Here is a 25,735-nt window from a genome sequence, read left to right as displayed (position 1 = left end):
CTAGTTTAAACCAATATGCTCCTCTGATTTCATTATTCCCCTCCCATTTTTATTTTGAAGTCAAGGATCTGCTCATTACATAGATTTAAATGATCTGCTGAATCCTTCTAATACTTTCCTTTACAAGAGTTGTTACAAGAGTGGAAATAAAATTCAGAAATGCTCAAAATATTCAGGAAAGAGAAACTACAATCCAGCTTCAGTCAGAGCCTTCATCAGACAAACGATGCTTTAATGTTGCGTTATTGGAATCCAACCTGGATTTTTTTTTAATAATTGGGGCAATGAAAGGATCAGGTTCAAACCAATACCAAACTTCAATGAAACAAATCATGCACTGCTCAAACTGGACTTGGACCCAATGCAAAAGAAAGAACTGCCAAGGTTAAACCAGGACTCAACAGATGCTGGAGAACTGGAACAATACACTGGCATGCTGGAGAAACTCAGGTCAGGAAGCATTCAGGAACAATAGGTCATTGACATTTTGGGCCAGAGCCCTTCATGGATACCAAAAATCAGGTTAAGCAAAGGCGTGATAGGGAAAGGGGGAAGAAGGAGCCAAGAGGTGACATGGAGGGGACAGAGGGCTGAGAAAACTGTTCTGATAAAGAGGAATGGAAGTGGGTGGGAAGGTTGAGGAAAAGCAACGCAGGTAATGGGCAGAAGGAAAGGAGTCCAGAATGAGGGAAAGTGAGGGAGAAGAGCTACTGGAAGTTGGAGCTCGATATTGATGACCTCTGCTTTAAGACTGAATACAAACTGTTCCTCCAGCTTACACATGGCCTCAACTTGCCAGTACATGAGACCATGGACAGATGTCAGTGTGGGAATGAGGTGTGAGGAAGAACAACTCTTCCCATCCAGGGAGAAACCAGTGTTCCACCCATGCTATTTGTCACCCCAATCAGCTTCATCCCATACAATAACCCGATCTTACAAGCCGCACCTGGGTGATGAGAGAAGATTTGAGTGGTCTGATTTTGTTCCATGCTCCAGAAGGTTCCGTTGTAGTCTCTCCAGTTACAGCTTTCTCAGGAAGAGGAGGAAATGCTTCCTTGTAAGTTGGTACCAAATCAGTCTCATCTTCTGAACCAACACTTGCTACAGGTAAAGATAAATTGGGTTGGTGAAAAAGTCAGAATTGGACAGTTATAAATCAACAAGGAAACTGAACACTTGGGTATTTTTGTAAATTTTTTTTTCCCATTCACAAAACATTATAGTTCAGACCCTTCAACCAATCCATGTAAACCTATCCCACAACAATCTAATCCTTTGCTACCTCTATTTTTTCTCACATCCAGATACCTGTTCAAATCGAAAAATACATGCTGGAACCATCCACAAAAGGCACTTGGGCTTGATGGCTTCACCAATGGAAGGCCAAAATGGCAGCAGCATTTCCGACAGCAGTTTGGAATTAAAAAACCATCCTTAAAATGCTTGGGTCTCAATTACGGAGCTATTCAATTACTGGTGGCCATTTGTCAGCTCGTTTATAATACACCGCAATAAGGCAAATGCACCAACCATAAATGGTACAGTTTCCATTCTTTCACAATCATTTCCTCTAGCTGGGACACCAGCTGTGACACAAACTTCCGGCCAGCTATGAATACAAGGTGTCTCCTGCTCACAGGAACCAACCTGGGCTCTTGAGCAACCACAAACATTCTCTCCCGCCAAAAAATACCATGCCAAACTAAAAGTTCAGTTTGGAACAGAAATAGACAACTTTTCTATGGACAACAGGTGACCACAATCCAAAACATACAATGGGTTTTAGTACAAAAATTCTGCTGGTGACGGTGGACTCCATTTCAAGCATCAAATAATGAGCTGCATATTTTACTCAATGTTATGCATCAGGAAGCACAAGCCTCAGTCTTCAATACCCATCTCCCCTCATTCCTCAAGGTATGATGGCATGGACACTACATATTCACTGCAGTCAAGGGGATGAAGCCTGGACGTTTAGGACCACGCATCGCATTAAAACACCATCTCAGGATGGCCAACAATGTCCAAAAGCATTCAAATCGCATTTAGAGATGCGGCAGAGTAACAAAACTTTGTGCCACGAGCCCATCCCACCTAAATAAATTCATGTGACTAATTCACCTATTAAACCCTCTCCCCCCCCCCCCCACGTCTTTGGAATGTAGAAGGAAGACAGGAGAACCCTATGAAAAGCCACGGTGGGGGGGGGGGGGGTCACAGAGAGAAGGTACAAACGCCTGACAGACAGCCGTGGATTCAAACACAGTCGCTGAAGCTGTAATAGCTAACCTTGCTGCCTTCTCTCAAGATGCACAAAAATCTTCCTAAAAACCGAACAGAAGCTCAGGATCAACAATAACCCACTCAATATGCAAACAAAGTCAAATAGATTATTCCTTCCCCTACCCCCAAGATCAGAGAGAAGCCTCATATCAACACTGGATAAATTTTTCCCCCCAAAATGTTTGTTTCCTGAAAAAAAAAAGTTGGAGGATTATGATCAACTTCAGGCTGAACACAAAAATGATTTCAGATTTGCTGTATCACACAAGATGGAGAAACATCAAATTATAATTTTTATGATTAAATATGCTAAATTCAATGACTTCTGAGCAACTCTGAGCCAAGTTCCCACATTGACTGCAATGTTGTAAAACAAATGTGAGGCGCCAAGAGTTTGTCTTGGTCACCAATTTTACAACCAAAGTAGAGCTCGCAGTCATGCTGTCTTTGAGCCTTAAGCATACAATTGGCCACAATTGTAACAGAATGTATCACAGCGGTTACAACATTGACAAGACATTGACAAGACAACCCCCGTGACTAAAGACACTCACCTGAATGTGGCAGAAGCACTTCTGAGGCGCCGACGCAAACCCTCCTCCGGGAGGGAGGACAGGCAGACGCACCTGCTTGGGAGGGCGGGGTGATCCTCCATCAGCCGTGACCCCCCCACCACCCCAGTTGCCTGACAGTAACACCCTCCCCACTGGAGAGGGGAAGTTGGCTACGGCCGGCAGGGGACAGCCAGTGTGAGCTGTACAGCCCGGCTGGCCACTCCTGCAGCTCTGTGCGGCTCAAGACGCGGCAAGGCATAGTCCCCCACACAGCTGGAACTGTTGTGGGAAACAGAGCAGTTCCATCTGTGTGGGGGATTATGGGTAGGGAAGACAGCCATTGCCATGCAGCATTTTTATGATGGGTGGTGCTGCGGCATCAGTCGCTCTCCCTCCATCAGATCCGGAGGTGCAACGAGGCACCTCTGGATATGAATAGGTCCTTTCAGGTGGACCAGTTAACACTGCAGAAGCTTTTTAGGGCTGTCACCTGAAAGGTGTACTCATAGATTTAAACCCACTCCTGTCATTGGCCTCAAGGCAGAGGGTCCACCTGAAAGGGCCCAGAATCAACATTATGCACAGCATCTGTATTTGTGAGCTGCTTTTGTAACCTGTCCACATCTCTCCTGACTAAGCATGCCCAGGCCCAAGATAATATTTGCATAGCACCTGCACTCCCCAGGCATGCTTGGGCTGACCAAAACATCTCACTTTGTGGACAATAATCTAGTAGACTTGAAAGATGATGGAAAATACAACTAGGTTAAACCTAAAATAAAAGTACGTGATAGGAACATTTTAAGGTGATCTAAAGGACCCTGGTGGGACAGCACAGTTGGAGTAGTGGTTAGCACCACACCCTTACAGTGCCAGCTATAGGGACCAAGGTTCAAATCCCACACTGTCTGTGAGGGGTTTTGTACGTTCTCCCCCACCCCATGTCTGCATGGATTTTCCCCAGGGATTCTGGTTTCCTCCCACCGTTCAAAACCTTCTGGGGTTCCAGGTTAATTGGGCGGCCAAAATGGCCTATTACCATGCTGCATTTCTAAATTTTAAAATTTTTAAATTTAATTCTTGATTAGTAGCCCAAAATCCAAATACACTCAGATGTTCAGGAAGCAAAATCTTCACTGTCCACTGCAATCATACAGCATGGAAATGGGAAACACAGATCAGTCACTACTAGAAAAGGCAGGGTTATTTGAAAAATGTTTCTGCTGACCTTTGACCTGCTGCTCATCGAGGCCACTTCTGTGTTCAGCAAAGCTTTCAGGTGTCAATACGGCTACAGAGCTCATTGTCGATATCCCACGTACACGAAGTCCGGGTATGCCACTGCAAATGGATAATGTGTTAACACATGCAGTCTTAGTGAAACCAAGAAAATGGAGCAGGTGCATGTCAGTTGTCCCCCTTAGACTACTCCACCATTTAATTTGATCGTGGCTGGGCCAAACTTGGCTTTGACCACCATTTCCTGCTCTCTCCACACTTGAAAATGGCCCATCAAGATGACACCACTGCCACTAGTGCAGGACCAGGAGAGGCAGGCAGAGTGAAGACATGCTCCTCTGCAGGGTACTACTGCCAAATCTGTCCCACCCAATTGGCAACATTCAGGTTCAAATTGTCTCTCCGACTTTTTTTTAATGGAGGTCCCAAGTCCACGATGGAGGGATCCACAGTCGGCAGCCCAGACATACACTGGGGTCCATGGAAGCAGTAGACTAGAGAACCTGTGCCAAGGAAGATGCATTGGAAAGGGACCAGAGTGAAATACCACAGCAGCAGACCAGGCCTCACACCATTCCACAGGCTATTGGCAACCAGGCATCACAACTGGGATACACAAAGGTGCCAATGGTCAATAGGGATCCTGAAGGAACTGGAGTGTTGACAAAAAAAAAAGAAGAAAAAAATCACATCAGGAGTGGAAAAGGGATACTTAGATGCTCCTAGCTTAGGCACATAGTTGGATGGGACAGAAGGCAGTATGCCAAGAGGGGAAATGGCCAAATCGATTGCCACCATTTCTAGTGTGACTTTTTACTTCTCGTCTGTGCACGTTTAAGGCAAACAAAGGGAAAAAGATTTTCATGTACATGGCAATTAATGGACCAAGGTACAGGTGATCACCACATATCAGTAGTTTGGGGCAACAGAAATTCACTCCCATTAAAAAAAAATCTGGATAGAAATCAAAATAATTTTAAAAAACTTTCAACTCTCATTTCTCAATGCATGTGCAAATGGCATTGCTTCACTCCCAGTGTATAATATTTGGTAAGGGTGTCTATACTCAACTCCATAGCTCTGCAGGAGTGAAAATGACAAACAAGTCCAAACAAGCGACTGTGACCAGATAAGGTCCTTGCTATTTCAGTCTTAAATAAGGACCACTATCCTAAAAACAAATTCCTTGGATCCTCCAAAATTCCCATCATCATCCTCAGTCTCAAACCTGTTGATCTTCTGTTTCAATCAGATATCCTCATTCTACTACACTAATAGTAAATGCTGGCCCAATCCCCTTTCTAATCAACCTACTGAACCTTCCCTCTGCTGCTCGAGCCATCTTCCTCTTCAGCACCTTACTAAGTGGAATCAATATGTCTCCACTTTTGTTTGCAAGGCCTTCTTACTGCCAACCTTGAGCTTCATGTTAAAAGAAAGCTGGGAATCTTTTGTAATCTTGACACCAAATAATTTTCCTTTAATCTTTCTAAAGAGCAGAACTTCAGATTTTCCCACTTATTCAATTGGTTCATAATGCCCTTGAAAGGTCTAGGCCACCCTCCAACTTACCATTGCATCAGTAAATCAGGCTATCACACGCAGTCCCTCCATTCTCACCATCCGCATGCATTGTAAATACTTGAGCTACCCCCTACCTAGCACATGGCGCCACATACATCAACACCAATCTGAAAGGGACCCATTTATTTCAACTGTTTAGTGAGCCACTCTCCTGTCCAAGCCAATAGATTATACCCAATCTTATGGTCTTGCGTTACCCATTGATGTGGCAGTGGCAATCCAGACATACTCACCTTCTGGTTCTCCTTCAATCACATCCTAAAATAACTATAGCCCATTTTGCTCCCAATGACAGACGTCAAGTAACATCACCAGTTAAGAAATTAATGGCAAAAGAAAAGCTTTACATTGAATGTCAGTCACATAACAATATTACTGACAGTTTTGACCTTTCCACAAACATTGCATAGCCTTATACCAAAAATAGGAATACACATCTGAATTTTCACCAAGAAACACCAAATAAGAGATGGTCCAAGAGGTAGTGCTCAAACTATAAAGCTGATTGATTGGATAGTGTCAGACATCTCTGCATTTACCCCAAGATGGACTTCATGAACGAGATCCAATAATTCTAATAGTGAATAGAGCAGCAAAAACTTCAGCCAGAAAGAGGAACTCTTTAGAAACTCCTAAGGAACACACAGGGAAAGTAGTTCTCCTGTGCTGCAAAGTTCTATATAACAAGCTGCTTAGGGAGACAACTTGGACAGTATGGATAATTTGGGCCAAATGGCTGTGAAAGCTATGACTAAAGTGAAATACAAATGTTGAAGTATTCATTAGAAATAAAACCCAGTATGGCACTCCAAAAGATTATTGGACACTGTATGAAACCTCAAAAATTCTCAGGCAAATTGTAAACATTTTAAACTAGGCTCTAAAGAAAAAAATTTAACCCCCTCCACAACCCTGGGCTACTGCAAAGCTGTGTAGACCCCTCCACCACATGTGAAACGAGCAAAGTGACAGGTAGAAAATAATTTCAGACAAAACACTCACCAGCTAAATGGTCAGTTGCCAGAAAGTCCGTCCTGTAGGTGGATGCCTGCCTGCGTCAGCCTGCCAGCTTTTTGATCTGCAAGAGAGATGGAGATGCTCATGTTGGTCAACAGACAACTTGAACCATCATATCATTGTTAAGGAATGATTAAGCTCCCTACTCTCAGCACAACTGCCCTACAAGGTCTACACACACTCACATGAAAGATTGATGCATTTGTCAAAACAAAGTGTGGTTCACATAACCCTACAGAAAGCTGGTCATCTCCAAGAATACATTGAAGAAACTATTCTATGGTAGTTTTAGATACTTTAAATGGAGAAGGCAAGTAAGACAGAGGATCAGAGGAAACAGCAAATGACATCTGGCATTTTGAGGTTAATATACAAAATGCAAGTTGGGGTATGTAGATATAAAGTAACAGGCCATTCTGGCCAAAAGTCTGTGCTGCCCAATTAATCTACAAACCCTGGTAAGTTTCAAACGATGGGCGGAAACTAGAGTCCCCAGGAAAAACCCACGCAGAATGTACCAACTCCTTACAGACAGCATGGGATTTGAACCCCAGGTGCCGATCGCTGATGCACTATCCGCTTCGCCAAATGTGCCACCCCATATTGAAGGAAGGCTGCATTGAAGAAATATTGGTGATCCTCAATTATATAAAGCAATATTACTTTCAGTCAATTGCAAAAAAAAAAAAATTCCAGTTCATCGAACCACTGGTCACGTCCACTTGTGTATTAATGCACACAATCAAATTGCAGACTCTATCCCCTAATCCCCACACAGAGTTTGAGGGCAAAGTATCTGACTTGGATACATCCTGGGTTTAACAATAGAATGGCTAGACCCAGATTGCAGAAAGGTTCTGAAGGAAGTGAAAAGAGTGGCATGGTAATTAGTAACAGTCTAGCCCAGTGGTTCTCAACCTTTTTCTTTCTACCCACATACCACTATTCCCTATGCCATCGGTGCTCTGTGATTAGTAAGGGTTGCTTAAGGTGGTATGCAAGTGGGAAGGGAAGGTTGAGAATCACTCATCTCGACCCAATTGTTCCTGAAATATTTTGCTTGAGAAAAATTGTCATTGGCCCATTTCCTTAGGAGTTACAAAACCGTGCACGTAACAAGTCTGATTAAAATTTGTTGTTTTCAATCTTTTTCTTTCCATCCACATTCCACTTTAAGCAATCCCTTACTAATCCCAGAGCATCTTTGGCACAGGGAATACTTAAAATGGGATGTGAGTGGAAAAGGTGGAGAACCACTGTTCTAGCCATTTGTTCTACAACATACCAGAGGTAGAGGTTCTGATGGAGGGTCTTCAGGATGATACCAGCCATCTCCCTCTCCACAGACGATACCAGCCATCTCCCTCTCCACAGACGATACCAGCCATCTCCCTCTCCACAGACGATACCAGCCATCTCCCTCTCCACAGACGATACCAGCCATCTCCCTCTCCACAGACGATACCAGCCATCTCCCTCTCCACAGACGATACCAGCCATCTCCCTCTCCACAGACGATACCAGCCATCTCCCTCTCCACAGACGATACCAGCCATCTCCCTCTCCACAGACGATACCAGCCATCTCCCTCTCCACAGATGCTGCCCGACCCAATGAGCATTTAGTTTTTATTTCTGACTTTCTGCATCAAAGTTTTTTTTAAATAAATTCAAAGCAGAGCATTGAGAAATCCATGTTCTGTGCAACTTTACCAAGAGTCAAATTAGGATGTTGTACTGCAGGATGGCAAAAATCTAACCACACCAATCACTCAAGAAAACATGCAAAACAACTGGGCAAGAGGCAGAAAAACAATGCTGTGGAAACAGAACATTTTCTACTAGGAAGCAAATTCAAGTTGTAGAGGATCACAGAAGTTATAGACTGGGAAAGACTGAAGTTCCAATCAATCTTACCCATCTCCCAAATCCTTGATCCAAAAGCACTACAACAGACAAAGTACACAAACTACTCACCTCCTGCCCTGTTCCTTCATGCCAAACATTATTTTTCATCCATCTGGTCTGGTTAGTCTTATCCAAATTTATTTTTCCCCCCCACACTTCTTAGTCAGAGACTTTCTTGAAGTAGCTGCATGGACCCCTCCCTATTCTACAAGGTTTGCAACAGAGAAAAATTGGACAAGCGCTGTAATATTAGACATCAAGTACCAACTGGAGGAACTTGGGTCTTGCGGCGTCCATAGGAGGTGAAGAAAAGTTGCAGATATTTCAGGCCTAAGCTCTTCAGCATTTTTGTATTTTGATAATACCAAGACTAAGGGATACAGAGAACCCCCCCCCCCCCCCCATGAGGAAATTTCAAAGCTTCTGCAATAGAGGACAAAAATTACAGTACAAATCTTAATTAACATGTGCCAGAAATCAGTGGGTATCATTGGCCTGCTGGATACAGGGTTGGTGTCAAGGGGCTTGGTCCTGGGTATCAAGGGTAGAACCACAGAAAAGACTTCACAACCAATGGCTAGAATACATTACACCACAGTTCTGCTTCAGAGATTTCAACATGCAGACAGCAATTCAAGCCACAGAAAAACAGCTGATTGAGATTTATGGCCTTTTCTAGGTTAAAAGTCACAGGGTGCACCTCTTGTTTGACTCTAGAGTCTCTCCTGCGATTCCTTCAATCTCTTTAGCTATCAACTGCACAATGTGAAAGGGATTGGCCATTCAAATCAAGCATGCAAAAATTACATTTTTTAACAAAAATTACACTGCAAGAATAAGTATTGAAAATAACCAAATTGTTGGAAAAGCATTATCACAGGGGAAGAAAATATCCTCAATTGAGTTTCAGATTAAAGAACGCAGCAAAGCCAAATGCCTTTACATGGAGAGGGAGGAGAGGTAGGGTGGTGGGCACAAGGAAGAACCTTTAAAGCATTTGTGCAATTAAGAAATTGTTAAAGGTCAATGATCCGTGCTCTTTTCCCAATTTAAAGCACCTCCTGATACGCATCACTCAAAAAGATAATAACCTGGAAGGTGCCAAGTGCAAGTTCCATCCTCAAGTCACCAGCAATAAGTTTTTATAGCTGCAAGGTCAATAACTAAGTGCTTGGGATAGAACTGTTTTAGTGATGGGGCAATGGCTTAGAGGAAAGCTAACTTAATACCAGTACATCTGGCAGACTGCTAAATTCAAGATTATCTGGAAGAGCTATGCACTCAAGTTGGGAAACTATTACAAAGTAGTAAAGTCCATCAGGTAACCATTTAAGAACCAAGCAGGGCTGGTCAATGACAATTTTAGGATTATTTGTCCTATTTGAATTATTATTTTTTTTTAAAAAAAAGAGCATTTCTTAAATTTTTCCTGAAGGAAAAAGCACAAAGCAGGATAGAGTCACACCAAATCCCTGCACAGTAAATAAAGGTCTTTCTTACCCTCGGCCAGCAGTCTCCCTGCTGAATGGGAATAGAAAATTCAAGAGTGTGCTTTTGCACTTTGATATTTCCCCAACATAAACCAGGATCATGATCTTGAAAAACATAAATCAGTGGAGAAGAAAGTCAGTTTAGTCTCTCTGCTGATGGCACGCATCAAACAGAGCAACATGTGAAGATTTGGTCATTCACAGTCCAATCCTCATTCACTTTCATGAAGACCAGTATTTCATTGCAGAATCCCGCAGAATGTTTTTTTTTAAATGAAAGGCTCAATACTCGTAACAGGAACTTCCTGGATCAATATCACATCTAATATTCGGCATTTATGGACTAACACCTCCTCTTCTCAAAGGCAGGAAAAGAAAACTATGGAGATACCGGTGAGACAGTGAAGGACACCTGAGGGACACAGGGTATGGAAGCCACTTTGCGTGATGCCAATTTTGACACAACTGTTTTTAAATCCTACTAATAGCACTGCTGAAGTCAGGCCATAGAAAAGAAACATGTCTTTACACCAGCAGATGTACACATGAGGGCATAGACAGTAGATATCCAGCATTTTCACCCAGGACAGTAATGGCCAACAACAGAGGACATCGGTTTAAGGTGAGTAAGAGTTAGGTAGGGGCCTGAAACACTGTCAAGTGTGGTGATGGAGGCTGGTGCAAAGATTCAGACAGGCATTTGGATGTAGGAAAAATAGAGTTATGGGGCGTGAGGGAGGGAATTGTTAGATTGATGTAAAGTAGGTTTACATCAGTCTGCACAACATTGGGGGCTGAAAGGCCTGTATGGTTCTATCTATCTATAAAGAAATAGGATTAAAATCTAGAAATCAAAATGCAAGCAACTACCTTAAAGTATTTCAAAGTTGGTGCCAACTCTAGAACTTGTGCTTTGTTTGAGCACAACTACCAGCCATGACAATCAGGAACATTTCTGAGTACATTGGACTAACACACAACAGAAACTAAACTACTTTGCTGCAAGCATATTTAAATAGGAGAGGATGGGGAGAAGAGTCTTAGAGAAAACAAATGAGTAGATAAATACTTCTGCAAATGCAGGCTGCTACTAAACAAGATCACAAAACATAGGAGCATAATTAAGCCATTCAGCTTAAGTCTGCTCCACCATTCAAATCACACCTGTGTATTCTTCCTTTCAATCCATTTTCCTGTCTGCTCATCATAACCTTTGATACCCTTACTGATCAAGATCTTATGAACCTATGGTTTAAATATACCTCCACAATGGTCTGTGTCAATGCCCTCTGCTTGAAGAAATGTCTCATTTGTTCTAAAAGAACGTCCCCTTATTCTGAAGTTGTTCCCTCTGGTCCTAGACTCTCCTACTACTAGAAATATCTTCCCTATATCCACTCTATCCAGCCCATCCAACATTTAGTAGGTTTCAACAAGATTTTTACCTTCACTCCTTATCCATCTAAACAGCAGCAAGTGCAGGTCCAGAGACATCAAACTCTCACGATTATTCTCATGAACCTCCTCTGGACCTCATCCAATGTGCTTGAATGTCCTCTCCAATGCAAGCACATTCTTCCTTAGATATAGGGTGCAAATCTGCTCAATACTCCAAATGTGGTCTGACCAACACCATGATTAACCTGCCATGTTACATCTTTGCTAATATTACATTTGCCTTCCTGTCTCAACCTTCAAGTTATCCTTTAGGGAATCCAGGAGGGTTTTGGCCTCCACTTTCTGAACATATAGAAGTCTACACCTTTATTCCTTATGACCATCCACTTCCCTCTGCTGCTGTACATTTCATCTGTCACTTTGTTCATTTTCTCCAACCTGTCCCAGTCACTCTGCAGAGTCCCTGCTCCCTCAACCATACAGGCTCCTCCCATCTTTTTTATCATCTGCAGATTAGCCACAAGCTAATCCAACTAGAGCACTGTACAGACAATGTGCAAAATAGTGAACCCAACACCAACCCCCTACAGAACACCACTAGTCTCTGGAAGCCAGCTAGAAGATGGACTCCTTTATTCCCACCAATTGCCTTTTCCCAGTCAGTCACACAAGTACCTTTCCAACAATACCATGGACTCCCATCCTATTTAGCAGCCTTGTGTTTGGCACCTTGTCAAAGGCCTTCTGAAAAATCCAAATAAACAACATCCAATTCTCCTTTGTCTGTCCAGTTCTTTGCTTCCTCAAACAATTGCTAAAGAATTCCCAGATTCACTTCCAATCTCACTGGAATGTTTTGTACGGCACAGCTTAAGAATGTAAATTGAAAAGTCACGTTGAGGTCTTAACAACATCCAACAACCAGGAAAATATGCCAGTAAAATTGAAATTGGAGTCTCACTGCTCAATAGGTCAAAAATCAACACCTTTCAGGATTCCATTTATTGTCATGTACACAAATATTTTCCTTTGTTTGCACTGTAAAGATTGCCCCAACTTAAGAGGCAAAGACTGTTGCAGAGTTAAACGCAACAAGTCTATTCACTTCATTTCGTGCCAGTTTGTCTATGTCTGGAAAAAAATCTTTTCTGCTCATATTTTTCAAAGCCTTTCAAGACAGAGCTGGGGTGACAAAAACGTGGGCTTAAATTATGTAATGCAATAGAGTGTTTGTTTTTAAAGAAGAGATAGGAAAGAGGAGCTTTTAAAAAGATTTAATTGTTTAGTTCACATCTGGTGGATCAGTAAGATTCAATGTCTTTCTTGCAGTTATATTCTTACCTTTGTCGGGAGCTGTGCCAGCTGCCGCTGACGATGTAAGCAATGCGATGTGCCAGGGGTAATAGCATGCACGTGCGGGTGTGTTAAGCATCAGAATATGGGTGATGGATCTGGATGCAGGAGGAGGAGGAGGAGAATGTCAGGATCTCCCATGTGGCAGTGAGCCAATAAGAAGGTGAGGGGTTTGCCTGGGTGGTGTTTGGGGAGTTGAAGAATGCAATGTTATCAAGTAAATAATAGAGTCGACTTCAATGATATGCTGAAAGAAACGAGCAAATGTATTCTTGGTTTGTAAGCTGTGGTAAATCAATATCATTACACTCTGTACAACTAGTAAACTAGGTTAAATTTCAAGGTTGCATAACGAAACAACTTTCACGGTTTGTATTTTTTTGTTGTAAAAATTTTAATGAATTCCGTTATCAGTCCCAACAGGACCCTGAGCAAATCCACCAATTTAGATGTCATTTGACCAACATTTTGAATGCAAGGCATTTTTGTAAATGTTCCCTTAATATAAGCGAAACCAAGAGGAATGGTCAAAGACAAGATTTGACACCAAAGTTTCTAAAGGAATGTCAAATCTGAAAAAGACAAGATAAAGGAAACATGTTTGCATCAGGCAACTGACAATGCAGCTATTTATCAGAAGAAAAAAGTCAGGGACAAAAAGGATCAAAATAGAAAGATCAAAGCAACCAAGGAGAAGAGCAAAGAGAAGCCAAAGCCGAATTTTTAAAAAGTGGGAGGATAGGACAATTGCTAAAACTAAAGTGGTACTTTGCCAAGAGTCATCAGGCATTGGGACCAAATTCCTTATGGCCAGGCAGCCATTTACACCCGCCAGATAATCTACAGCTCGAAGCCAAATGAAGGATCGCAGATATATTCTCAAAGCTGAATCCCCAAAAAAATTGCCAAAAGGCAAGCACAAATTCATTACTGCAGGCAGAAATAGAACAGATTTGAAAATATACATCATCTGGAAGAATCAGTTAATGTAACACTATTTGTCTGGGTGCTCCAGTTTCCTCCCACCCTCCAAAAATTAATTGGGGTATTTGGAGGGCAAGGGCTCTTTACCAGGCTATATCTAAAAAAAATTGGCTGATTTTATGGCAATCGTAGAAAATTAAGCCGGATGAATGAATATTTGCATAACTAAATTAAACAAATCGAAACTACAGCTCACAGCATCTGGTAAAGTCACAAAAAATAGTGACACGTATACATTTGTGCTGAGCAGAGCTGCAGGGGATAGAGCTGCAAAAAAAATATGCAAAGGGGAAAGAAACAAAGGATTCCACAGGAAATTGAAATGCAAAGAGAATAAAAAGCATCTTTTAAATTTAACACATGAACATCAGCATTTACAACAAATGTCTACACTTTTGGGGCAGAGTCACAGCATTTCTCAAAGAATGAGAAAAGTATATTCTGCAATGTCAGTTTGAAGGAAAAGTCACCGTTACGAAAGCCTCACAAGAGGAATAAATTGGTTGAATAGTCTTTTGCCCAGAACAGAAGAAAAATCAGTGGCCAAAGGATACACATTAAGGCGAGAGAAAGATTCAGCATGAACCCAAGGGGTAACTTTTATTTTTAAATAAAGGGTTTTGGTTGTATGGAATGGGCTGCCAGAAGAGTGGGTTAAGGCAAGTTCTATTGTGTCATCTAAGAAAAAATACTGGATAGATTCAAGGATAGGATGGATTTAGAGATATATAGGCTAAATGCAGACAGGTTGGACTAGTGTGGGTGGGACATATTGGTCTGTATGGACAAGTTGGGCCAAATAACCAGTTTCCACATTATACGATGATATTTTATACAAAAAGTTTTTTTGAAAAAGTATTTAATTTTGTCATCCAAGATGACAAATTATCTTACCATTACTAGCCCCTTTTCCACTGGCACCCTGCCCCAGGAATTAACTGGGTATTTAATGGGACAGGATTCAGTTGAAAAGGAACACTATCCAAACACCAGCATCAAATGGCATTTCACGAGGTGGATTAACCATCTCTAGCCGTACACCTGCCATTTGCCGACACCAGAGTGCTGAGAAAACCAGTGGAAAAGGGACAACAAAATGCCACCCTTTTCCAGTTGAATGAAAAACACTCTGAACCCTGGGGTAAGTTGCGTTCAGTGGAAAAGCAATTAGTGTCTCAGTCAAAATGGCACAAAGGGCTTCCTATCCCAGGACACTGCGCAGCCAATTAACTGGATGTCAGTGGAAAAGGGGCTACTGTTAGTCAAGATTAGTCATTCAAGTCTGTGGAGAAGGAGCAATCCACATTATAACCTCTGTCTCAGTCACTGAGACAGGTCATCTTCTAACCCCATGTCCAAGAGAGGTTGGCACTGAAAAGCTACAAGACAGCTACTAATCACAGACACTATAGGGACACAACATAAAGTGGTGGCAACATTTAACAAGTCAGACACCAACCAAGGAATGAGAAACAAGAGTAAATACGTCAAGTTCTGTTAGAGGTTCTTGTATCTGAATGAGCAAGAACTGCTCATTCCCAATGCTGCCCAACTTTTTAAGTGTTTCCACTATTTTTTGCTTTTAGACAAGATTTCCAACATCCACTTTTTAAAAAAGTCTAGTTACTAAACCTAGAGGCCTCAAGGTAAATCGATGCACAAACTAAAAAAATAAAATTAAAGTATATAGAATTTGGATTTTAAAAAATGAATGTCAGTTGCATTTATTCACATCCTAAAAAGAATGGGTCCTGTCCAGCTGACAGACCTGAAACTTTGAAATTAAGAAGTGTGGAAGCAGCTGAAGAATAACAGGACCTAAAGTTACTGCGAGAGCTTCAGAAAGCGGAATAGATCTCATCCTGAAAGGCACAAATAGGAAAGATCAGCAGCTCAGCGAGGCTGCCAAACCACACCTGGCAAGAATGAAGGGCCACTTTCAAAATTTTCAAACAGCCTTTAGCTTCAACGTGGCACCCCCATGTCCCATTTCAATAAACCATGAATGGCATCGTACAAGAGAGGCATAATTCACTTGTGGAGAAAAAAAAGGTACAAGGATTAGGGAAAGGTTTTTTTTTGGAATAAAATACACAAGAAGTCCAACTGCAACCTGCCCAAGATTATGGGCTTGAAATATTCTAATGTCATTGCAGGTTTTAGACATTTTTACAAGAGATGCACAGAAATGCTTTGGCCAAATAGGCAATCACAATTACCACAATAGTTTAGAATTACCACAATATGCCAAGACAGAAAAAAAAGATAAAGAGCAGTGGGGCAGAGAAGGAAAATGGATCAACTCACAATTTAATGGTAGGGCAGACTTGATGGGCTGAACTTCTGCTTGAATATCTTATGGTCTTAAATATTCAGTTGTGGTTAGTACAAGGAAAAAAGTAAATTTGGAGTTTCCTCAACTTAAATTTGTCTTGCAGTTACCATCTCACCCCTCAGGGAAGTGACTACAGGTTCTCATCAGCAACTGGCAATACACTGTAAACACACACATGAGTAACCCTCAACAAGCTCCACAAATACCCCTTTACTCGCAGTGGTCAAGTTAGAAGCAAATATAGTCACTTGCCCCCAAAATTTCAGGGATAACACACTAGCCACAGGGTTCAGTTCACATTAGATTCAATCTCACTGAGACTAACAGTGGTATCCCAAGTATTCAATTCAGACTTGATTCAAGCAATTTGTAGCATCTACTACTCAAATGCTCCTGCTTTTCAGAAACTGGTCTGGAAAAAAGAAATCTCGGCAAGTTGTTGGTGACAATCGACAAAGAAAAGATTGGATTATGATGACAGGGATAGAAAAAATTTGAACGGCGCCTACCTCGTGATCCAACATAGCGATACAAACATTAATTTTTTTTCCATTCAAATATATTCTGAATCATTCAACTTGTGTACATGCTCATCCCCCGCTTCCCAGACACCAAATTCAAAAACTTCAAGGGGTTCTCCTTGGAAGTGCATCTTACAGGTCATGGACCACCTCCTACAGCAATTTACTGATTATATACCACATTCTATATAACCAGATAAGTAATAAAACAGAGCACCACAGGAAGATGCCATTCACTCAATGTGTAGGCCAAAAATGATGCCAAGTTAAACTAAATTGCTGCTGCTTGAACACAATTTTTCCCTCCATATTCACAATGAGCATCATGCAGGTGTTGCTGGGTATTAAGTTGCTCCATTGCACATATACGTAGAAAGGATAATAAATACACAAGATACAGAGATAATAAATATGCACGGTGATCCTAGTGGGGAAAAAGCTAACTTGCAATAGTGCGGACAGTCCTTTTGTGGTCTGAGAGGTTCCCGATCAGTGTTACAAGGGGAGGTTCAAGAGCCTGATAACTGTTCTTGAACCTAAAGGAACTTTAGGCTTCTGTACCTTCTGCCCAAAGGCAGCAACAAGAAGAGGTTGCAGACAATGGCTGCCTTCTTAAGACAGCACCTCACATAGATGTCTTCAATGAATGGGCAGTTGGAGCCTGTGATTAACCCAGCTCTGTTTGCTACCTTCTACATTTGTGGGCAGCTGTGGTGCAACTGCAGAAGTAAATAACTGACATATTTCAGACATGTTCCTCCATGACAAAGGGGCCAGTGATTTTTTTTTTTAAATTCTCCTTACAGACTAGCAAATCTCTGGAGTTCTTGACATCACCCCAGAGGATCCTGGGATCTGCATCATGAATAGTATTTGAAGGCAGACAATTTTTTTCTTTTTGAACAGGATCCTGAAAATTGTGGGCTGTGGGAAACTAGTACCAAAGAGGCCTTAAGGCCGAGGACAGATCAGCCACGATTATATTGGATGGCAGGACAGACCTGAAGAGCCAGGTGGCCTAATCTTGAACTCATTTTCTTATAATGAAAATAAAATCCCATTTTATCACTCAGCAGCAGGAAACATTCATTTCCCCAATTACCATTCAACATTCCTTTTCAGAGAACTTTTAATCAATCTCCTCATTCACCTTTCCCCAAACATTTTTTTAAAAATCAGCAAAATAAACAGTAGCACAGGCCTTTATACTTATTTAGTTGAATACACAAGCAAACTGGTGCTTTATGCCACAAGTTCACATTACACACTCTAGAACTGGTAATTAAATGTTGCCAGCACCTTCCCATTGTCACCATGCACCCAGATGAATGAGGCAATCGCAGCCTGTGCTCCACAATGGTAAAATTCACGAGTTTGAGAAAGAATTGCTGAATCTACTAAAGATATATTTTTTTTTAAAAAACAGAATTCCTTCAATTGGAAGATTAATATGAGGGAACAATTTACAGTTCAGTGCTTAAAACAGATTCCACTTGAAAGAAACACGAGTTGTGATTAAAAGCTTTAATCCCATTAACCAGAGAACATTTTAAAATCCATAGGCATTCTCATGAATACTTTTGAAAAAGGTGAAATAAAAACTGAAGTGGGAGCCAAAATACAAACTTTTCAAATTTTTTTTCTGCATGTTCAAGTTTCATTCCAGAGCATCTGCACAAAACCTGGCCTGAGATCCATCTTGAGCCTCAACCTGTCTCCATCTTGGGAGACAAACCCTCGGCAGACATTTTCTACAAACCCACCAACTCCTGCAGCTACTTCAACTACATCTCATCACACTGTCCCCTGCAAGGATTCTATTCCTTTCTTTCAATTCCTCCATTTTGGGAACAATGGGCTTCCATGTCAGATCACCAGACATGTCCTCCTCCTTCTACCACCATCAACTTGGCCCTCACCCACATAGCCTCCATTTGCCCAAGCCACCTCTGCCTCCACATGAAACAAGGACAGATTTCCCTTGTTATCACCTATCATCCCACCAACCTCCACATCCAACATATCATCTTCACCATCTACTATGTGATCCCACCACCAGAAACATCTTCCCTTCTCCTTGTCTTTCTGGATTCCACTGGGAATACTCGCTCGTCCACTCCTCCCTTTCCACCCACTGCTCCCTTAACCCCTATCCCTGTGACCACAGGAGATGCTGCAGTTGCACCCACACCACTATTTGGGCCCCAAAAAGCCCTTCCAAGTGAAGCAATACCACACGTGATTCGGTCCTCCCGTTGCAGTCTCCTCGACATCGGAGAGACTAGACAAAGACTGAGAAAGGTCTTTGTTGAGCACCTTGTCTCTGTTCATTGCAATAGCAGGGGTCTCCCAGTGGCTACCCATTTCAAATCCCCCACACCATTCCCTTGCCCACATGCCCGACCATGGTCTCATGCATTTCCGAACCAAGGCCACCTGGAAATTGGAGGAACCTAACATTCCTTCTAGCACTCTTTCAACCTGGTGGCATTAACAGACTCCTCCAGTTTCTCATTTTCCCCTCATGCCTCTATCTCTTTTCTTTCAGGTCTTCTCCCTCTTCATTTCCCCAACCCCACACCCCTCCATTTGCTGCTGTGCTTCCCTCCCTCATCTACCTATTGCCTGTAGGCCTGCCCCTCCCCCCCCCCATTTTGTTCAGGCATCTGTCTATATTTTGCTCACATCTTGATGAGGGGTTCATGCTCAAAATGTTGGTTATGCATCTTTATCTGTTTAACCTGCTGAGGTTTTCTTTTATCAACGCTAATGACAAAGTCTGCAGACTTCAGTGTTCGTGTTTTACTCCAACATCTCATATTTCAACTGGGAACTCTCCAGCCATATGGCATTAACATAGACTTCACCAGTTTTCCCCCCATTCAACCCCTCCCAAGACTCCATTATGGTTTTTAAGACTGCAGGCAAAAATCAAGGAATTTTGCCGCTACCGGGCCGTCTAAAAAAGGAATGTGCAGGAATTTTGAGTCAATTCCTACCCCGTAATTTATTCTGCAGGACCCTACCCCTGGAGGAAGCCTGCAGTGTAAATTGTACCGGAAAAATTCACCGATGGTCATCCATTTGACTGCATGTTCAACCACCAGGGCTGTTGCACTCAGGTACTTGCAGTTTAAAAAGCCGCTCAGTGTGAATGACCACACAGGCAGTAATTGTTAATTTTTTTCCCCAACATTGCAGTCAAAAAACACATCTGTCTCCTTTCCTGAAGTTCTCTCTCTTCGCCTCTGTCTCCATTGGCTCAGCTCTGCATTCACAGAGCCAACCCCCCCCCCCCCCAACTCCAATTCTCACCTTTCCCCTATCCTGGCCTCGTCTGCATATCCAATTACCACCTGTCTGTTGGTGTGTACTCTTTCTCCTGACATTTCTTTAATTCAGATGCTGCCTGCTTTTCCATACCTTGGAGCCTCAGGCCCAAAATATCAATCATACATCTTTCCCTCCTATGGAGGCTACAAGACCTCAGAGTTCCTCCAGAATTTCTGCATTTTTAATTACAATCTCAGCCTCTGCAGACTTTAGTGCAGTGGTTTTCAAATTTTTTCTTTCCACTCACATACCACCTCAAGTCATCCCTCTGTCATAGGTGCTCTGTGATAAGCAAGGGATTGTTCAAGGTGGTATGTAAATAGGGGAGAAAGGTTGAGAACCACTGCTCTAGACCAATCATTACTGAAATATTTTGATTGAGAAAAATTGTCATTGGCCCATTTCCTTTGGAGTTATGAAACCGTCCACATCACGAGTCAATGAGGTACAATTAAAACAGTGGTTTGCAATATTTTCTTTCCATTCATGTATCACCTCAAGTAATCCCTGACTAATGACCGAGCACCTATGGCATCGGGATTACTTAAAGATGATAGTATGTGAATGGAAAGTTTGAAAACTCCCGCTTTGTTTTGTTTGGTGGAAAATCCTAGAACTAGAAGTTATTAGGTACAAAATGACAAAGGAAAACCTCCACACATGTTGAGCATCTAGAATGCATTGTTTGCAAATGTGCTGGATGCAGGATCCATTGTGGTCAAGAAGAAATTGGATGGCTACGGTGCAGAGGTAACACTGCAAAGTCATGGAGATGGAGCTGGAGGGTTGCTCCGTTAGAGGCAGCATAGATAAAATGGACCAAATAATCTCCTCTTTTGTAACTGGTTACATGATTGGAGGTCTCCCAACTATGGGTGGCTGTGCACAACTTGGCTTCCACGGTCCCATATTTCAAAGAAGTAGGAAAGGAGTTCTTCACTAGTCAAGGTTGCAGCAACCAATCTCCAATTAATCTTAAAAGTAAACAAGGAATTTGATCAGTGGTTTTCAAACTTTCTCTTTCCACTTACATACCACTTTAAGTAATCCCTATGCCATAAATGCTGTGATTAGTCAGGGATTGCTAAAGAAAAAGTTTGAAAACCACTGTTTTAATCGTACCTATTGGACTCGTTATGTGCACTGTTTCAGAACTCCAAAGGAAATGGGCCAATGACATTTTTTCTCAAGCAAAATATTTCACTAACAATTGGGTCTAGAAGAGTGATTCCCAACTTTCCCACTCACCTACCACCTTAAGCAATCCCTGACTAATCACAGAGAATAGGGATTACTTAAAGTGGTATGTGAGGGGAAAGAAAAAGTTCAAAAACCACTGGATTAGATCAATGAAAAGTTGTGGATAGACAAATCAAGTCAAATCTCAGCAAATTAAAAAAGACAAATCCAACTAAACAGTAGACGTTACTGAACTAGTCAGTGATCCATGGTGTCGTCAAACAACCCCATGACCTGCATTTGATCCCCAGCTTACTTAAAACCTTGGGATATTCGACTATGTTAAAAGGAAAACTGACGATTAACGTGTTATCTGGAAGAAATCTGCAAACAGATGGCAGAATGCATTGTGGGCATGTATGCAAGAACTTTAATCTGAAAATATTCCAGACAGCCAAAGGCTTGGTTTATTCAATTGTACAGGGCAGAAAGCAACATGTAGCCATGATAGTTTTTTTGTGACTGCAGGGGAAAAGAGGTCTATTGAAACAGGCAGGAAAACACAGACTAGATCAAGATCGGACAAGACAAGTTCATAGGGGATAGCACAGTTACTTGAACCATCATCCTCAAACTGCAGAGTAAGTCACTCGTAGGAAAATAGAGGTGGATAGGGAGGAAAAAATATTCTCTTCTCTTTGGCTTGGCTTCGCGGATGAAGATTTATGGAGTAGCATGTCCACGTCTGCTGCAGGCTCGTTGGTGACTGACAAGTCCGATGCAGGACAGGCAGGCACGGTTGCAAGGGAAAATTGGTTGGTTGAGGTTGGGTTTTTCCTCCTTTGTCTTCTTCAAAGGAGGTTGCTGCCCGCCGAACTGTGAGGCGCCAAGATGCACAGTTTGAGGCGATATCAGCCCACTGGCAGTGGTCAATGTGGCAGGCACCAAGAGATTTCTTTAAGCAGTCCTTGTACCTCTTCTTTGGTGCACCTCTGTCTCGGTGGCCAGTGGAGAGCTCGCCATAGAGCACGATCTTGGGAAGGCGACGGTCCTCTATTCTGGAGACGTGACCTACCCAGCGCAGCTGGGTCTTCAGCAGCATGGATTCGATGCTTGCGGACTCTGCCAGCTCGAGTACTTCGACGTTGGTGATGAAGTCATTCCAATGAAAGTTGAGGATGGAGCGGAGATAGCGCTGATGGAAGCGTTCTAGGAGCCGATGGTGATTCAGAGCAGAACAGGAGCATGGGTATGACAACGGCTCTGTACATGCTGATCTTTGTGTGTTTCTTCAGGTTGTTTTTCCAGACTCTTTTGTGTAGTCTTCCAAAGGCGCTATTTGCCTTGGCTAGTCTGTTGTCTATCTCTTTGTCGATCCTTGCATCAGATGAAATGGTGCAGCCGAGGTAGGTAAACTGGTTGACCGTTTTGAGTTCTGTGTGCCCGATGCATAATTTAACCCAAAAAATATACACTAATTTCATTCACCTACAAGTTTTAAAAGGGACGAGTCAATTCATGCACATCATTCAAGGTCAAATCTTAGTTGAAAACATACATTATGGCACCACACACATATTAATGGTGACAAATTGAATCCAGATCTTGCAAATAAAGAAGCAAACACTTAACTAAGGGAAACAAAATGCTACGTTGAGATGACATTCAGCCAAGAGAGAGAGAGAAAAAACTATGGATAAACTGGTCTGTGCACTGCCAACTCAGCAATCCTGGCAATATTTAATTGACAGATTCACACCAAGATTATATTCTACAAAAATAGAATCAAAAGCCAGGTAAAAACCAAGGAAGAAAACTTGCAAACTAAAAGAAAAAAAAAGGTAGATTGGCCTTACAGACCCCATCCCAAAATTACTTTCAGAAAGTGACAACGTCACCAGAAAGCTGAAGGGTTGGGACAAAAAAAAAAATTTTTAAATATGGGATTAAACTCTGAAAAAACCCCAAAACACTGAAAAAGTCGAGTGTTCAACACTTGGAGCCAAGGAATAGAGATGCAGATTAGAGAATGCTCAGATAGATCCTAGACCTGAATTATTCCACGTAGCAAAATCCATTGCATAATCACCTTTGTTTTAAAAAAAACTGAACACTCGCATATCTGTACAACTCAACCACCTAAACCATAACTGGCAATGCACGACAAAACAGACAAAAGGTGCTATTCCAACATAACACCACGATACTTTTGAAAGCCACCCAAAAAAAAACACACAGAAAGGAGTAGAAAAAAACTTCACCCCAAAACTTTGGGAGAAACTTCGCAGAGTTTGTGCGCCTGCGCAGTGCTGACACGTAGCGCTTATCCCAGCGGCTCTCGCGCAGCGGAAAAAAAACGAGTGGCTGCTCTGCTCCGCTCCGCCCGAGCCTGGCCGCCGCCTCCTCCTTCTCAAACCAGGCCCTCTGCACCAAACCCCCCAGTACCACAGGGCTCCTCGCCCACCCCTGCAATCGGCACGTCCACAGTCCGCAGCCGACACCGGCTCAGCGCAGGCTGGCTGACTGTGACTGCGAGGCCGGCGGACCCACCTGATGGCCGACAGCCGGTGGGCGGTGGTGACAGTCGGTGGCCGTAGCCACGGCCTCGTCCGAAGGCCCGGCCGGACCCCCTCCTTCAATACTCACCGGGATGTGGTGTCCTCACAGCCCTCTCGGATGGAGAAGCTCCTGAACTCCAGAGTGAGGGGAGCCGCAGGGCAGCAGCTTATAGCCGGGCCCGGGCCCCAATCACAGGTCTAGACGTCAGAGTGGGGGCGGGAGGAGAGGAGAGGGGAAGAGGAGAGGGAGAGGGGAAGAGGAGAGGGAGAGGGAAAGAGGAGAGGGAGGGGAGAGGGGAAGAAAGTTTGAGTATTAGATGGAAGAGGGATTGAGGTAAATGAGTGGGGGAGATGGGAATGAGGGGAAGGAAAATGGGAGGGAGCAAAATATGTGAGGGTTATATGGGAGTGTCAGGGGAGAATTTCAAAAGGGACTGGAATAGTGTGCAGGAAGCAGATGACGGTGGAGGGAGAATAGTGATAATTAAATTTAGATTGTTGTTGGAGACAGGTGGGTAGGAGAAAGGGGATGGAGGAGAGATGAGACGGAGGGAAATGGGGAAGGGTGGGGATGCGTGGGTGAGGAGGAGAGATGACATGGAGGGAAGTAGGGAGGATGAGAAAGGGGATGAATGGGGGTTTAAGCCGGTGAGGGTTTGGATGAGGGAGGGGAAGAAGAATGGAAATTAGAGTAATAGAGTAATAGAAATTAGAGAAATAGATTGGGAATAAATGAGGACTGATAAAGGAATTATGTGAAGAGAGATTGGGAGAATATGTAGAGAGTGGGATTGAAGGAAGTGAGTGACAGATAGGAACGGGAAGGGGAAATGATGGAGAGGTGCAATTGTGAAGAATGAGGGCGTGCAAGGGGAGATAAGAAAGGGGATGAGAAAGAGGTCCTGTGATTGAGGGGAGTGAGTGAGAAGGTGTGGAGAGGTGAAAGAGTGAGGGGGATGAGGAATGAAGAAGGGATATGAAGGATAGGAAAGGAAAATGAGGCAGAGACAGGAATGAGAGGGTATAAAAGGGTAGGTAACATGGAAGAAAGAAGGATGGGGAGAGTGGGAGGAGTGCAGTAATGAGAGGGGAAGGGCAAAAGAGGTGAGAGTAAAGAGGAGGTGGGGTCAGTAGAGGAGAAGAGAGGGAGAGGAGGGGTCTTTTGATTAAAACCCCATCCATTATTGTATTTGGACCCTCCGCCTACAGTGAAGCTGCATTATTCCTTCTGCAAAGTGCCCTGTTGTTAGCTGCCTAGGTGAGCAAGTAACAACTCACAAGGGCAACGGGCATTTAGGTGCACCGCCACTAGCAGGTTGTCTCCATGTCTTATGTAGTCTGGATTCGGGAATACCTGTATATTGCTAGTCCCTTCCCAACATCAATGTGGAAACACTTTAACAAGGAGGACTGCAGTGATTTTTGGGTTGCAGCTCAATGACAATTAGCTAGGGACCATAAATGTTGGGCTCACCAATGAATGCCATAGTTTTCAAACTTTTTACATTTTTGGATGGGGAAGTGGGCTGAATGGACTGCTTTATCAAGTGGTTAAAATTTTACCTTGGTTAAGACTTGCTTGAATAATTTCATTTCCAACAACAATCTAAATTTAATCATCACAATTTCAAAGTAGCCCCTGTTGATTGGCAGAAATGTGCTTGACCTTTATCACAAAGTAAAATGGCATTAAGGCAATGGAAGCATTAAATCTTACAAGTCACCTCATCCTGACTAAAATATAATGCTGATTCCTTATGTCTGAAGTCCATGGAATTTTAATTAACAGAGCTGTGAGATAAATAAGGATTACAGTGACTCTTGAAGTTGGCTCACCATCTGTAAAGGTAATTTAAAATGGGCATTTAAGTGCTGCTCTTTTCAACATACTGCCTCAAAGAAATTATGGGAAAAAATGTTTTCAGGGTAAACCTAAATCATTGTTTCTTCTTGCAATGTGCTAAAGAAAACAAGTACAATGTCTGTCTCTGCTAACT

At 42.7% G+C, this 25,735-nt stretch overlaps 1 protein-coding gene across 1 annotated transcript in view; it reads right to left on the bottom strand.

Moving 5' to 3' along the window:
- LOC138751079 (vigilin-like) overlaps window positions 1-23,801 on the bottom strand; it is a gene marked incomplete at its 3' end in the record, with an annotated part of 32,252 nt that extends 8,451 nt beyond the window's left edge. Inside the window, exons 1-4 of the mRNA XM_069913158.1 lie at window positions 23,731-23,801; window positions 6,666-6,741; window positions 4,069-4,181; window positions 950-1,104 (exon numbers count right to left, since the gene is read on the bottom strand). Coding sequence (XP_069769259.1) covers window positions 950-1,104; window positions 4,069-4,144 — 231 coding nt within the window. The remainder of the gene's footprint in view (window positions 1-949; window positions 1,105-4,068; window positions 4,182-6,665; window positions 6,742-23,730) is intronic.
- Window positions 23,802-25,735: the final 1,934 nt, after the last annotated feature.

This window comes from Narcine bancroftii, unplaced genomic scaffold, assembly GCF_036971445.1.
Source record: "Narcine bancroftii isolate sNarBan1 unplaced genomic scaffold, sNarBan1.hap1 Scaffold_65, whole genome shotgun sequence".
Lineage (NCBI taxonomy): Eukaryota > Metazoa > Chordata > Chondrichthyes > Torpediniformes > Narcinidae > Narcine > Narcine bancroftii.
This window is presented reverse-complemented; position numbering and strand designations above follow the sequence as displayed.